Source organism: Salvelinus namaycush, chromosome 23 (assembly GCF_016432855.1).
Source record: "Salvelinus namaycush isolate Seneca chromosome 23, SaNama_1.0, whole genome shotgun sequence".
NCBI lineage: Eukaryota > Metazoa > Chordata > Actinopteri > Salmoniformes > Salmonidae > Salvelinus > Salvelinus namaycush.
The window spans coordinates 25,496,073-25,512,608 of NC_052329.1; the positions used below are offsets into that span (position 1 = coordinate 25,496,073).

Genomic DNA, 16,536 nt, shown 5'->3' on the forward strand with positions numbered 1-16,536 from the left:
TTAAATGGAAACTGAAATCTGGACATTGACTAACTAGAATAACCTACTGTTTTTTTTGGCGAATTCCAAAGTCCTCTGATAATACTAGTCCTGTGCGAATCGACATCCCTGTGTTTTGAGATAAAAGTGCTCGCGGTTTGAGCAAGAAAACAATAACTGATTCGATAAATTGAACAAAGTGCTGCGCATAGCCTATATGAAGGGCCTACATGTATCAACTTTCAGTGAATGCTTTTGTTTATACGTTGTGCGAATTAATTGAACATCACCAAATGCATCATAAAAAAATATTGCGCCGATTTAATGCAACCCTTGCTGTTAATAGATCGCAAAGCTGCATTCAACTGAGCTAAACGTTTGGAACAAGTTCACTTTCTCATCCATAGCCTAAAAACGCATATCAATTGCAAGTTAGCTGTTTAGCTTACATCTGAAGGCTGGTGGCATTAAGGATGTCTGCTGTGGATCATTAAAATATCCTCAAATCAAATATTATGGCGACACCATACCAACGATGGTTTGGTATGGTTTAGAAACCTGCGAACGAAGCTCGCGTTATCAATGTAGCATGTTATCGCCTGGACTTGTTGAAATATCTCAACACCTAGAAGAAATAAACTCCAGACATCCGTCATAACTGAGAATTACAGGGGGCAGATTGTAAAAACGTCCTCTGGAATAATGTACTTTCTGGGGTAATAAATACATAATCATCGTTCTCTAGTAATACCAGTCCCTTGCGAATATGGCTATAGCCTTAATAATAACTCCTACATAATTAAGCATTTCTTGCAGTAAAATTATACACCAAATATAGGCAACATATAGTCGGGCGGTTTGCTAATGAGTTGTTAGCAATTGCTGGCGGGTGCGGGTGAACAAACCGTTGACCTGCAGCGCCACTAGTTGCTACAACCTATGAATTAAAGTTTACAACGTAGGTGCACACAGGTCGAGAGATACATTTGAGTTGCACACTCTTGATTGCATCTAGCTGATCTAGTATGTAATCATTAGTCCAACATTTGCAAACGAGTTTCAATTGGACAACTTCGGATATGTTTATCCCTGTTTAGTTTGCCTCTGTTTTTCTAAATGCACTCCTAATCACAGTTCACTTTCATTGCAGCCATGTTGTATTCCTACTTGCATCTATGCTCTCTCCTCCTCTCACCTTTTCCCTTTGCTTGTGGACTTCAATGCACAACACATAAGCTGTATGTGACCAGGTGAAAAAACCTTTCCAAACCATATCATAACCACTCCACACAGCCTACATTGTTGTCACCATATTAGCTAAAGTAACATCATAGTCATCATAACTCATAGAACTAACGCATTAGTAAACCCGCTATAATTATGCAGTAACGTTACAGTGTTAAATCAGTAAGCAGTTTAGCACTTACATCGGTGGGCCCCGGTGGCAATGAATTAGTCAATCCAAAAGCTTACCTTGACTTGGAAGAGTTCCAGTGTTGTGTTGGATAGTCATAGCCAGCTAGCTAACGTGGCGTCCCTCTGTTTGAGCAGGTCGTTTAAGTAAGCTAAACTAGCTAGCTGGATTTTCTAGCTAAGTATTTGAAACTGAAAGTGAAAAAAATTACTCTCTCTCTTGCGTCTCCTTCATTTTGGAAGAAATTAAATTGTTCAAAACTGTTCAACTATTGTCTTTGAGTCAACTACTCACCACATTTTATGCACTGCAGTGCTAGCTAGCTGTAGTTTATGCTTTCAGTGCTAGATTAATTCTCTGATCCTTTGATTGAGTGGACAACATGTCAGTTCATGCTGCAAGAGCTCTGATAGGTTGGAGGATGTACTCCGGAAGTTGTCATAATTACTGTGTAAGTCTATTGAAGGGGATGAGAACTATGAGCCTTCTAGGTTTTGTATTTTAGTTAATGTACCCAAGAAGGACAGAAGCTAGCTGTCCTTCAGCTACACCATGGTGCTACCCTACAGAGTGCTGTTGTGGCTAGTGTAGACATTAATTGCAAAACAGTGTGTTTTAACCTCACTAGGGTAGGGGGCACTATTTTCACCTCCGGATGAAAAGCGTGCCCAAAGTAAACTGCCTGTTTCTCAGGCCCAGAAGCTAGGATATGCATATAATTGGATTAGTAAACACTCTAAAGTTTCCAAAACTGTTAAAATAATGTCTGTGAGTATAACAGAACTGACATGGCAGGCGAAAACCTGAGAAAATGTTTTAATCTAAAAATGACAACTTTTAAAATGTTTAAAAATATATATTTTTATGAAATTCACTGAGGAGGATGGTCCTCCTAGGGCGCACCGGTTTGAGTGTGTCAAGAACTGTAGCGCTGCTGGGTTTTTCACGCTCAACAGTTTCCCATATGTATCAAGAATGGTCCACCAACCAAAGAACATCCAGCCAACTTGACACAACTGTGGGACACATTGGAGTCAACATGGGCCAGCATCCCTGTGGAACACTTTAGACATTTTGTCCTGTCCATGCCCCAACGAATTGAGGCTGTTCTTCCCCAGTCAGATGAACTCGTGGATACCATTTTTAAGTCTCTTCATGCAGTGTGAAGGAAGTTGCTAACAAGCATTAACACAATTGCTAACTGGAATTCTTTTAACTGCTAGTATGCTAGCAGATACCATAGACTTCCAGTCATTGCGCTAATGCTAGTTGGCATTGGCTCACAAAACTACCTCTAACTTCTTTAATACTAGATGCAGAGACTTACAAGTGGTATCCATGAGTTCATGTGACTTTGGCTTCATTGCCAAAATCCCGTAGTATCCCTTTAAGGAGAGAGACTGTGTGTGTGTGGTTCAGTTTTACCCAGAGTGCCGTGGATGCTTCCTGGCCTCACTCTACACCAAATGATTTTGCACTGGCGTCTTCCCCCTTTTATGGATTGTTCCCCCTCGGAAATAAAGGCACCACACAGTGCAGTGTGTCTGCATGTGTGTGTGGTGTGTGTGTAAAGGAGCAGCTAATAAAGTAGCTGCTGAGTGATGGTGCTTACTGTGACCTCCAGTCTTTGGTAGGAATCCTTCACATGCCTCTGCTTCTGACCAGACTAGAATGCACCTCCCAGGAAAAAATTGTCAGATTTATAACACACACACTTTTTTGTAACAAACATTCACCGCCTTTATACATGAACTAAATGTATACCTTTGTACACATACACATCCTCAATCATTTGCTTACAAACACATAGACTAACCCATGCACCCATTGACAATATGTGTGACAATAAATCCCCAACACACACCCTTGTACAGATTATGTTTTACGTCTTCACATGCACTCGAGTCACAGATACACTCACACAAAGCGCACGATCACTCTGACACGGCACACACAGTAATCACCTTCACATACATAGCGTGCTCTCCAAGCAGGTAAATGCAACATTTAATCTAGAAGGATTGTTACTTGGAGGTTTAGCAGAGCTGTTGTTTGGCAATTACAGAACAACTCCGCCCCCTCTTCAAATCTTCTTTCCCTGGCCTGTATGACCGGTCCAGTCTGTAGGGGGCGCCCTTGGTTCACCTTGACGACCTAGAGTTGACTCAGTCGACCTTTACCCTATATGTGTGTGCGTGTTTGTGTGTGTGTGGAGCCGAATTTACCAGGAGCAGGGGTGCCGCCGCTCTGGCCATCCGCACAGCGTCCAGCCGGCAACCGTGACCACCTTTTCATTGTACTGTGAAGTGTAACACACTGAGTATACACAATGTTTGTGTCCCAAATGTCCACTTCAAGCACCCCCCACCTCCCTACTCCTGTTAACTTTACTGCCAAATCACCACATGGGTGCGTTGCCACCTCATTTATGCCTGCCCAAGTCTGAAAGACCTTAAGAGTTTTGAATTACGACGGTGTCGGGGCACCCCGAAAAGTACCCCCAAGAGCCACGTTTCTTTCTCTTTTTTCCCCTTAGCAAGGTAAGGGTAAGTGTGTTAGTGTGTGCGGAGTAGCTGCATAGTCCTCCCCACTTCGATGCCTTTCATCATTAAGCCTCATGATCAAAACAACTGCCACGTTGGTCTCTGAAGCCGCCTGCTGTAGAGTAACAGAGAGCGAGGCGAGTCCCTTGGTCTTGATTGGGTGACTCGCAGTCTGTTTGTCCTGAATTAACTGCACAGAGAGAGCAAAATGAAGAGAGAAGAAAAGGACGAAAATTGTCTCAATCTACCGTAGGGCCTTCAGTACCATGTCTCCTTCTAACAGTGGTCAAGTCAACCCCAAAAACCACCAGAGCCAGTATGAAACAATGCTATGACTCGACAGCTCAGTGACTGGTCCTGGAAAGCCCAACAAGTCCAACCCAAGAAGCATGACGCAACAAACCCCATAGAACTGCTTGTGTATGTTGGAGTGACTACACAGACAGCGGAGTGGTTATGGGGTGACTGGTCTGGCACCCTGTCCTGGCTGTGTGGCGTTCAGAGGTTCTATTCCTAGTGGTGTAATTAGAGGATAGGATGCTGCTCTGTTGAAGGCAGTTGTGAAGCTACACGCACACACACCCTTTAACAGCTGTAAGCTGTTTTATTTACCTCATCTCCTTCACTCCTTCACTACAATCTGTCTCTCCTTCACCTCTTACCCTCGCACTTCACATCATCTTGACTTGATTATTAGCTGAGATGCCCAAGGTCAAAGACACATTGTTTTAACGGTAGGGCCTGTGAAACAGTTTGTGTGGAGGGTGGTTTGATTAAAGTGTGTAAGGCTGTATGCAGTGTATGATTAGGTGGTTGGACAGGAGAGACACTCGCTCTCTCTCGCGCTGTTTGTAATTCCTCTCAATCACGCCACTGATAAGAATCTTGGAATCTGTTCCTCCATGGAAGATTAGTTCAGCGTTGCTCGCTCATTTACAGGAACTCAACCTCACAACCGCTCTTAAAGAGACACACACACGACGACACACACTGAACCTAAACATCTTGTTTAATAAAAAAACAATGTTACTATTCTACAAACATTCACTCGCCTAACTAACCTCACACCTCTTAAATATCTACAAAGTCTTGGTAAACGAGGCTAGAACTAATCTCCAGCCACACTGCCTTAGCCCACTAAAGCCCAGCCCATGTTTAGTAACACAGCATCATAATGAATAGCCTGGTGAATTGATGATCGAAACATGGAAAGTGCCAAGCAGCTGTGTCATGATGAAGAAGGGTCACTGTGGTGTCATAACTCCTTGATGTGTGAGAGAGAGTCAGGCCTTCACCCCAACTCCCAGCTAACCCACACCACACATGCTGAACACGAGGGAGACACCCCGAAGATACAACCTCCACACCCCCAGCTGACTCATTAGCCTGCAACGAGCTGTCTTCACACACAGCAAGCAATTACCACTCCCCTTGTGGTTGTATCTTCGTGTTATGTGAAGTGGTGCTTTCTCTTTATTTTCACACTCATTTAGCAAGATGTGCAGCTGTGTGTGAGTGCGTGTGCATGCGTGTGTGTACATGTGACATTTGTGTGTGTGTGCCAACCATATCCGTGTTTGTGCTTTTTAGCACCATGTCACAGAGTTCTCAGAATCCCTTGTTTTACCCAGTAGCAGGGCTGTCCATCCACCATTGGCCAATCACAGAGGATTAAACCCCCATGGGGTCTGCCAGTCGTTGGGACCTTTCCTGCCCCACACACACACCTGCCCATGCCACGCCCTGGGAATCATAGCTTTAGTAAAGCGCCGCTGTCCTCCTTAGGTAAAGCTGATGATCTATATATTTTTCCCCAGCGAGCTCTGTCATAATCTATGTAATTCTCTCCCTTTCTCTTTATTTTTTCCTCTACTTTTATATCCCTTACTCAGTTTTTAGCTGTTAAAATTTCCCCGGATAATGATTTTGTCTATTCTAGAGATCTATTGTGGATTTCCCACTGTGACTGTCCACCGTCTGTCCAACTGAAGACAGCCTGCTAGCAAGGTATTGTGCTTTCAGCTTTTGGCTCATAAAAAAAATGATATAGCTGCACACTCCTTCCTGGGTCAGTTTTGTTTTGAAGAGGTCTTCCACAGTACTGTAATGAAAGGCTACTGAAATTGGATACATAGCTGTAACGATGAATTGTGCTCTGCTCTCGCGTACAGAGTTTATGTAGTATGTCTGTACGGTGTGTGCAGTGGTCAGTGTCTAGTGTGTGTGTTTACAGTGTAGTCTTAAGTGCCTGATGAATTTGCAGAGCTACCAGACCTATGCTAGGTCTCCCTTTAGTGCAGTCATCTCTATGGCCAGTTGGACGTCGTTCTCGCTGACGCTCTCCTACTGTTTGTCCAAGACACTGTAAAGCCACCACTGTCTGCCTGCGGCTGTTTTTATGGTGTTTCCATACTAGGTGGTAAAAAGCAGCGGCACCGTCTTGGGAAGTCAAGGCCTCAGACCTGGGCTGTAAAACCACAAGGAGATCAGAGGAAAGAGGGAGAGCGAAAGAAAGGGGCAGTGAGGGAAGGAGGAGAGAAATAGAGATAGGAAGAGAAGGAGGAGGAATAGAGAGAGAGAGCGGAAGAGAGGGAGAGGAAGAGAGCGAGGGCTGGCTAGGCCCGAGACTGATCGACTGTTAGCAAGGTCTCAGTGGAAACTTAAGCCCAAATCAGACCACGCCTCCACTCCAACCCCCCACCCCACACAATCCAGACACCTCAGGCTCTGCTGTTGAGTCATCCACAACCCACACACACGACAACACGCAACCCTGTGTGTAAGTTTTTATAGTGTGGGGCGGGTTCTGATCTGTTCCTCTGATTTGATTTGGGGCTTTATTTTTCACAGAATTGAAGTCCACTTTGTAGACATACTGTATTTGGTACTGTGTTCACAAGATCCATTAAACACACACACATTGTTCAAAAAGCCTATCCTTGTACCTCCCCTCCAATCCCCCTTCCGTCAACGGCAGGCAGCACAGAGCAGCGTGAAATCTTATCTGCGGCGGCGAATGTTTGAGGGGATTCATTAGTTAACAGAAACACTAAAAGACAACTTTTAAATGGAGGTTAGAGATTACAGCCCACTCTCTGTTTTCAGAGAAACTGATTAAAGCTTTTCATCAGTCCTCTCTCCTTCCCTCCCTCCACAGTCCCCCTTTCTTTATCTGCAGATTGTGCTCTGAGTCCGACCAATTTGTTTGGGGGCTTTTAAACATGACAACAAAAGGCTGCTGTTATAGCCTGGCCTCTAAGCTGCTGGGAGAATGTGTTTTATCTGTCTGCCTGTTATGACGGAAAACTCAGGCAGAGGCAGCAATACAATAACAAGCCTGTGTCCTGAATGACACCCTATTCCCTATATAGTGCACTACTTTTGACCAGGGCCCATAGGGTTATTAATGCACCATGAAGTGAGGTTTAGTCACGATGGATTTAGGAATGTTTCGTGAGATGTATAAATGTTCCATAATAGTGGCGGTGGATTTTGATTGAGTTCTCTTAGTTGAACAGGTGGACTAAAGGTGCTGTATAAGGATTCTGCTCCAATGGCTCCCTATATAGTGCCCTACTTTTGACTAGGGCCCATTGGGATGCAGACTAACTCCAACATCTCACTTCTGCCCCCGCCACGCTTCATGAACTTGACTGCGTGCGGAACACTCCTCCCTCTGTAAGTGAGTCAGCATTACTTGAAAGCGGCAGGTTTCACCTTGTAAAGAAAGAAAGAGTCAACCATCTTAATATTAAGCTAATTGCTGCCTGTTGGCGATGGTTAGTCAGCCATTTTCAATCTATTAATATCTGAGAGAGAGGGAGAGCTGCTCAGCTCACTGGTGGTCTGGCTGGGAAGCAGATAGAAAAACACTCCTCAGTTTCACTCCACTGTAGATCAAATGAACCATAACTTTTTTTCTCCTTCTCTCTCTCTCTCCCCCTCCATCTCTCCCTCACTCCTTCGCCCCTCGGTTGGATTGTGGATGTGGTTTATGGAGTTAAGAGTGTTGGAGAATCCAGTCCAAGCCAGAGCTGCCGCAGCAGTGTAGTCTGGCTCTACTCTGGTCTACTCTGGTCTGCTCTACTCTGGTCTACTCTACTCTGGTCTGCTCTACTCTGGTCTGGTCTGTTCTACCCTGGTCTGCTCTGGTCTACTCTGGTCTGCTCTGGTCTACTCTGGTCTGGTCTAATCTGGTCTACTCTACTCTGGTCTGCTCTACTCTGGTCTACTCTACTCTGGTCTGCTCTACTCTGGTCTGGTCTACTCTGGTCTACTCTACTCTGGTCTGCTCTGCTCTGGTCTGCTCTACTCTGGTACACTCTGGTCTACTCTGGTCTGCTCTACTCTGGTCTACTCTGGTCTGCTCTGGTCTACTCTGGTCTGCTCTACTCTGGTCTGCTCTACTCTGGTCTGGTCTGCTCTACTCTGGTCTGCTCTACTCTGGTCTGCTCTTCTCTTGTCTACTCTGGTCTGGTCTACTCTACTCTGGTCTGGTCTGGTCTGCTCTACTCTGGTCTGTTCTGTGGCTCTATGGCATAGTGCTACACTCTATGGGTGCATCTCAAATGGCACCCTATTCCCTATATAGTGCACTATATTTTTATTTTATTCTTGATTTAACCTTTATTCAACCAGGAAAGGACCCATAAGGTTAGAAACCTCTTTTGCCAGGAGGACTTTGCAAGAGGTCGGCAGGAAGTAGTCAGCGGGTACAAACAACACGAACACAATACAATAGCTACATTAAAAACAGTCACAATGGTCAACAATATTATCTTCTATCAGAGCTTTAAAATCTGCAAACAATACCCTCTCCTCCCCTTTTTCCAATTTCGTTCCCTGGGCTCTGGTCAGAGTATTGCACTACGTTGGGTGCCATCTGGAACACAACCCATGCCCCTTCCTGGTACTCAGCACAAATAACGCTCCTTACCCGACCACATAATACTGTGAGGAATCGCCAGTGGTGGTAGTGAGAGCCAGGGCTAAGCCAGGGTATGTTCCTCCCTCCACCTTGCCCGTCGGCCTGATGGAATCTGCACTGGTCATTCCAGCGGCCAGTGGTCAGGGAGGGCATAGACAACGTTTCATTTGGAGACACTTTCAGCCAATCCCTCCAACCCTTTTTTTCTTCATCCCTCCATCCAGCTTTAGTGTGATTCATAGCCCAGTCACAATGCTAGGCCCTGTGCCACTCACTACAACATGAACAGCAACAGGCTCAGTGAAAGAGTTCATAAAAAAAGGAGCCACTTGACTTAAGCTTCAAAAGTTCTTACTTTTCGCCTGCATAACATCAACAACTTATTGACCGCATGGCGACCCATTGGGTGAGTATTAGCCTCCCACCCCGCTCCACCCCCTATCCTGGTTATCTTGATGTGGGGCGGTGAGGGAGAGAGAGGGAGAGGTAGAGACAGAAATGGAGGGAGGGCTGTAGGGAGGCTGGCCTCAGGACCCAGTGAGTTCTGGCCGGTCTGGTCTGAGTGTGCAGCTTTGATGTCAGTCTGTCATGCCGGGGCCCACTTTAGTTTTTACTGCACCCCTGTGTGTTTTCCACCGCTATCATAAACACCTTGAAAAACCCAGCACGGACGCAGCCGAGAGAGACCGAAAAACCCATACACGGTCATTAACTGACACACCACACGCATCCAGTATTACGCACTTAGTCTCACACACATACAGTACACACACACTGTACACAGAGAAACGCGCACATCCACACACACTGCCTGGCAGTCTCTCATCACCAGCCCCACAGCCAGCCCTGAAGACAAAGACTCTGTATGATGCATGTTGTGCTCATTTGCTCATAAGTGTATGCGTCTCCTACAGCAAATTCCCCAGTGTCATCTTAACGTTTTCTAACTACACATGGTTAGAATTCGACATTTCCCCTTTTTCAAAGGTTTTGGAGCCAAGTGTTGTTAATTAGAGAGGGGACTAGTTTTGTTGCGGCACTCCCAAGTGGGAGACCTCATCACTGACTGCCCTCCCTTCGTCTCTCTCCTCATCTGCTTTTGTCCGGAAAAAAAAGTCCCAGCCACTTTGGAAATGAAATATCCTTGCATTATTAATGGGATTGAGCAGATGTTTTCTGTTTATACGTTTTGAGACGTGACAAAGGCTGCAGCAAAACACAACAAGGAGAAGTTTTGGGGCACAGTCCTTCTTTCCAATGAAGAGCGAGAGAGAGAGAGAGAGAGAGAGAGAGCGAAGGGAGAGAGATTATATTTATGTGAATTATTTTATCACCCGCTCGCTCGTTCACTCACAGCCAGGCAGCGGGCCTTCACGCAGACTCACGTCTCACACATGGCAAATTAGAGGTTCTCTCTCCAACCAGTCGGTTTGGGTGTTCCAGGAAAGCAAACCCATTTTCATAAAGAACGTTGTAAATAACACTGATGCCCCAGAGAATGGGACGTGTCAAACGGAGCTCCGACAGCTTCAGGTTTGCAGCTGCAGCAGGCGGCTCTCACACCGCCGACCAGGAACGCTGCTTTTTAATTTGTGCTTCCCGTGGCCTAACCGACTGACGCCTCTCGGCGAGGGCCTGTATTTCAACAAGGCCACAAAAGCCCCAACCCTGGGCCCTTCCACCCCGGCCGGGTGCCTTTTGGAGTGCAGAGTGTACCATCAGCAAGAAGTCATGTCCTGGTCAGCCTCGCCAAGCCTCATCTGTCGAAGCCCGTGGCGAGCCAGGGAGGGAGGGAGGGAGACGCGCTGGGCGGCTTGGGCCATGGAGTGAGAAGAAGAAAGAAAGGGGGGAGGGAGTAGAGGGTGGCTGGCTAAGGGAGAGGGGAAGCTCCCAGATAAACAGAGCACAGCGCCTTAACTCCTAATCACCCTACGCTTCCGTTTGCATACTCTATAATTAGAAGGGTCCTTCTTTTCCATGTATTCCCAGTTGACGCAAAGGGTTCTTGTGGCTTGGCACCTCATTTGGGGCATGGGTTTAGTTTATGGCCAGGGCCCTGAGCTTCCAGCTTTGGTTTGGTCTTCACTTCTGATACAGCATGAATAGCTAAACCACCGTCTAATGCCTTGCCTGCTCTAGTTTTCTGTTTTTCTTTTCTTTCCTTCCAATGTCCCCCTCTTTGACTCCTTCTTTTCGACTCCCTCCATCAGTCTTACTCTATGTCCCTTCTTCTACTCACCTCTGTACCTCACCCTGTTACATGGCTGCTGTTGGATAAAGGTGGAAACTGTCTGCATCCTAAATGGCCCCCTATTCACTGGGCCCTAGTCAGTTGGGCACTATATAGGAAATAGGATGCCATTTGGAAAGCAATCTGTGAGGTCTGAAAGCAGTGTCCCGAAGACGTGGATAAAGGCAGCCCTCTGCACCTCTGATTCAGAGGGGTTGGGTTAAATGCGGAAGACACATTTCAGTTGAATACATTCAGTTATACAACTAACTAGGTATCCCCCCTTTCCCTTTCCCCTTCATCTAGCCTACATTCCTTTTTGGTGGTGTCTTTCTTCTTCATCCCTCTTGCATGTGTTGCTGGATTCTTTTCATCTCATGCCATTCCATCCTCCTCTTTTACATTTGACATGCCACCCAATAAAGACTGCCTACTAATTGCCAACTTATTGCAACCTCCACAGAAAAGACCCAGCGAAGGAAAATCACTAGTTAATCTCCTGTCAAATTATGGCTGTGAGGCTTTGGGTTCGGAGGCTTCGACGTAAAAAATTCAGCGCCATTTCTCTGGTCACACACTTTTCAGTTTGAGCTAAAGGGCTGACGTTTTGAGTTATGGCACTTTTATGTTTTTGGTAGAAATATAAAGGCTCTGTGAGGCTCTGTCCTGGGCTGACTGCGATCTGCGTTTAGATCTGGGTTTGTTCTGGTGTGGTTTGTTGAGTGTGTTGTTTACAGTAAAGGCCTATACTTTCAGCAGTTTGACAAACTTCAAATCAAACGGCTAGAAATGAATGGGCCTGTCATCGGAGGTTACACACGAGCTAGGCTGTGGTTGTGTGTTAGGACAAACACACACACACACCTCCCAGTCCCTAGAACGAAGATATAGTTATAAGGGTATGGTTGCGACTGGAGAACAAATTATAATGTGAGGGATAAGCAAGCGTTTTACAGCAGTGACAAACGATAGCTGGTGTGTTTTTATTGGGTGATTTGTTTGTGTACCGGCATGGTGGGGCCGATATGTCCCGCTTTGAAGGGATTGTCGAGTTCTGCACGGTTCAAAGGTTTTATTAACAGCTAAATAAGTCTGCCCAGTTTTTGACTGAAATGTCTCTTGTTCTACAGTGAATCAAATAGTTGTTTTTGGTACTGGTTTGTATGCACACAAATTTTAATCAAAGACTGACATTTGTCATTTCTACAGTACATTTAATCTCTGTACTGGCCAGTACACTACTGGTCTGGATAATATTCTGAAATATTTCATATGGGGTTTGGAGTTGATTTTTATGACTGTTGGAAATTAAACAGTTTTGCCAATATACTAAATCCTCCTGAATAACTCTTGGATATGAAGAATAGGGCTCTGCCAATGGTTATGTATTACGGTGTGTGTGTGTGTTAATGTACATGTTGTCTCTGTCTCCAGGTATGCTGCTGGTGACTGCAGACACCCTGGGCCATGACTTCCATGTGTTCCAGGTCCTCACACACCCCTGGGCCTCCAACCAGTCTGCTGTCCACCACCTCTACACACTGCACCGTGGAGAGACTGAGGCCAAGGTAACGCACGTAATATTCATCATACACTCACTGACGCCTACTTATCCCCTGTAAATAATACACATTTTAGTAATTCAGCACTGAGGTGGTTTCTGAACAGGGCCACCCAGAGCTGTTTACTGAGTGCGCTCTGGCCGCAGCATCTAAACCAAGCCTTTGATCCTCTGTAGTGTATGTTTGCCTGTGTTGTGTCTAAACACTGTCAGATAGACAACACTGGGCTTCATCAGACTGTACAGCTGAAAGGAAGAGTCGTTTTATGCCTCTGATCAGACACAGTTCTGTAGCATGGCCTCACTGGTTCCAGAAGTACATGGGGGGAAACGGTGTGCATGTGTGTGACCACTACAGCTTCAACGTCATTTCCTCAAGACATTGTTAGGAAGGGTAAAACACTATTAGGCTGGAGGATGTGAGTTGAGTGTTTGTGTGCGTGTGTGTGAGTGGATAAGAACCCGAACAGGGCGGGGTGTGACCCCGGCAGCTCTGTAATTGATGTGAAGGATGATTTAGAAACAAGCAAGGCCTCATTGCCTCTCACTTGACTGCAGCACCAGATTCCTCACAGCTGTGGAATCACAGCCTTCCAGCCAATCAATTCATCAGCGTCCAAAGCAAACACATTTTCAAAAGCTGAAACAATTTGTAAGACAAATAGGGCATGGCGAGTTTCAAACAACATTCACTATGGCTCATTCAATAAAAAAGTCTGCTGCATGTTTTCTTCTTGTCCCTAGCTAACAGTGCTCTCTCTCTCTCTCTGTCTCTGTCTCTCTCGCTCTGCTGAAAATCTAATATTTTGAGTTGGTAGGAGGAGAGATGACCCCCTTTGACATGACACTTTCTTCCCCGGCTAATCACATTGTGAGGCTGTGCAGAGCCTCTTTTGAGGAATGGCCACCATTAAAGCTCTCCCTCTGTAGTTGTGGCTGCTGCTGCCGCTGAATGTCAGCTGAGGCCTTGCTTATGGAACACACACACACACACACACACACAGCCTCAGTGGCGTGTAAGAAGATTTATTTGATCCAAGTCAAGGGACGCAGCATCCTGTATTCTCCCTTTACAGCATGCAGGCCTGTTATATAGAATCACAGTTTATGCAGCACTTCTGGCAATCCAAATTGTAGGTTTAGTCCCATGAGATAAAAGTTACGCTAGTGTTCTCTCCTATCGGGCCATCACTCCAAATTAGAGGATTAAGATTGAATCCTACTACACCGGCTCTGACGCTCGTCGGATTTGGCAGGGCTTGAAAACTATTACGGATTACAAAGGGAAACCCAGACGCGGGTTGCCCAGTGACGCAAGCCTACCAGACGAGCTAAATGCCTTTTATGCTCGCTTCGAGGCAAGCAACACTGAAGCATGCACGAGAGCACCAGCTGTTTTGTGTGATAATGCTCTCGGTAGCCATTTTTTGTCCATTAAAATAACATCTAATTGATCAGCAATACAGTGTAGACATTGTTAACGTTGTAAATTACAATTGTAGCTGGACATGGAATATATTCTTTTTGGAATATCTACATAGGCGTACAGAGGCCCATTATCAGCAACCATCACTTAAAATGGCCAGAAACAAATAGCTTTCTTCTGAAACTCGTCAGTCTATTCTTGTTCTGAGAAATGAAGGCTATTCCATGAGAGAAATTGCCAAGAAACTGAAAATCTCGTACAACGCTGTGTACTACTCCCTTCAAAGAACAGCGCAAACTGTCTCTAACCAGAATAGAAAGAGGAGTGGGAGGCCCCGGTGCACAACTGAGCAAGAGGACAAGTACATTAGAGTGTCTAGTTTGAGAAACAGACGCCTCACAAGTCCTCAACTGGCAGCTTCATTAAATAGTACCCGCAAAACACCAGTCTCAACAGTGAAGAGGCGACTCCAGGATGCTGACCTTCTAGGCAGAGTTCCTCTGTCCAGTGTTTGTGTTCTTTTGCCCATCTTAATCTTTTCTTTTTATTGGCCAGTCTGAGATATGGCTTTTTCTTTGCAACTCTGCCTAGAAGGCAAGCATCCCGGAGTCACCATTTCACTGTTGACGTTGAAACTGGTGTTTTGCGGGTTCATTTTCAACATTAACAATGTATACACTGTATTTCTGATCAATTTGATGTTACTTTAATGGACAACATTTTTAGATTTTCTTTAAAAAACAAGGACATTTCTAAGTGACCCCAACCTTTAGAACAGTAGTGTAGGTCCTTGATTGCAGGAAGCTTGGCTTCGGTGATGTACTGGGCCGTACGCACTACCCTCTGTAGTGCCTTACAGTCAGATGCCGAGCAGTTGCCATACCAGGCGGTGATGCAACCCGTCAGAATGCTCTCGATGGTGCAGCTGTAGAACTTTTTAAGGATCTGGGGACCCATGCCAAATCTTTTCAATCTCCTGAGGGGGAAAAGGTTTTGTCGTGCCCTCTTCACGACTGTCTTAGTGTGTTTGGACCTTGGTGTCCGCATCACTATAGATCGTTGGTGATATGGACACCAAGGAACTTGAAATTCTTGACCCGCTCCACTACAGCCCCGTTGATGTTAATGGGGGCATGCTCGGCCCGCCTTTTCCTGTAGTCCACGATCATCTCCTTTGTCTTGCTCACATTGAGGGAGAGGTTGTTGTCCTGGCACCACACTGCCAGTTCTCTGACCTCCTCCCTATAGGCTGCTTCTACCCCCAAGTCATAAGACTGCTGAATAATTAATCAAATGGCTACTGGACTATTTACATTGATCCCCCCCCTACTACTCGCTGTTTATTATCTGTACATAGTCACTTCACCCCTTCCTACATGTACAAATTACCTCAAACCTGTACCCCCGCACACTGACTCGGTACCGGTACCCCCTGTATACCGGTACCCCCTATATATATATGATGCTTTTATTTTTTAGTTTATTTGGTAAATATTTTCTTAAATCTTCTTGAACTGCACTCTTGGTTAAGGGCTTGTAAGTAAGCATTTCACGGTAAGGTCTACACCTGTTGTATTCGGCGCATGTGACAAATAAAGTTTGATTTGCTCAGTGGAGTTTGTAGGCTAAACTATTTAATATGTACTTATATTGGTTTGTAAGATACTTGTATTTCTGTTGGTATTTTTGCCCCATTTAGTCTATTTCGATGGATATTTCTTCTCTTATTAATGTACTCTCATATGTTTAGCAGCCGTTCCAGGGCAAAAAGTCTATTTTTAGTTGGCAACTTGTGGTGTCCTATTTACTTTAGCAGAACCAATATTTATCTGTTTAGAGCTTGGACCCTAGCTGCCTGTCCCGCTAGTGTCATGTTTGGACCAGAGCACTGATCTAGGCTTTGCTTCGACCTTGTGTGCGCGCGCTCCTCCACGGACACACACAGGATTGTAATGGGCTGGTTAATGTGTGACTTATAACGGCAGGTCCTGCTGCCTGGCTGTGTGTTACTAGCTTTGATCCTGCTGTTGTAAACACTGTAGAGACTACAACAGAGCGAGAGAGCAGGCTGTAGGGCACAGAGGTTATCTCCTACACAGCATACAATGCCGGAAGTGCAAATGGTGATGTAGCAAGGTGGGTGGACAACTCTTATCTAGCTGGACTGACTGGCTGGGCTCGCTCCGACTCACCACACACACACACACACTGACACACACACACACTGACACACACACACACACACACACACACACACACACACACACACACACACACACACACACACACTGATTCACTGACACAGTCAACCCAGGTAAACAGGCATGGCTCTGATAGCGACAGAAGGGTTTCTCAGTAATAGGGCCCTAGGTGGTTTGAAACCAGTTTAAAGGGGAGTACACTCAGTGACCAGGCAGGTCAGGGTGTTTTGTATGGTCAGTCTTTTTCTTGCTCTG

The 16,536-nt window shown here is 45.6% G+C and overlaps 1 protein-coding gene across 1 annotated transcript in view; it reads left to right on the forward strand.

The window, feature by feature from the left end:
• Nucleotides 1–16,536, forward strand: part of LOC120018570 (breast carcinoma-amplified sequence 3-like) — a 163,821-nt gene that overhangs the window by 48,809 nt on the left and 98,476 nt on the right. Inside the window, exon 14 of the mRNA XM_038961784.1 lies at nucleotides 12,528–12,661. Coding sequence (XP_038817712.1) covers nucleotides 12,528–12,661 — 134 coding nt within the window. The remainder of the gene's footprint in view (nucleotides 1–12,527; nucleotides 12,662–16,536) is intronic.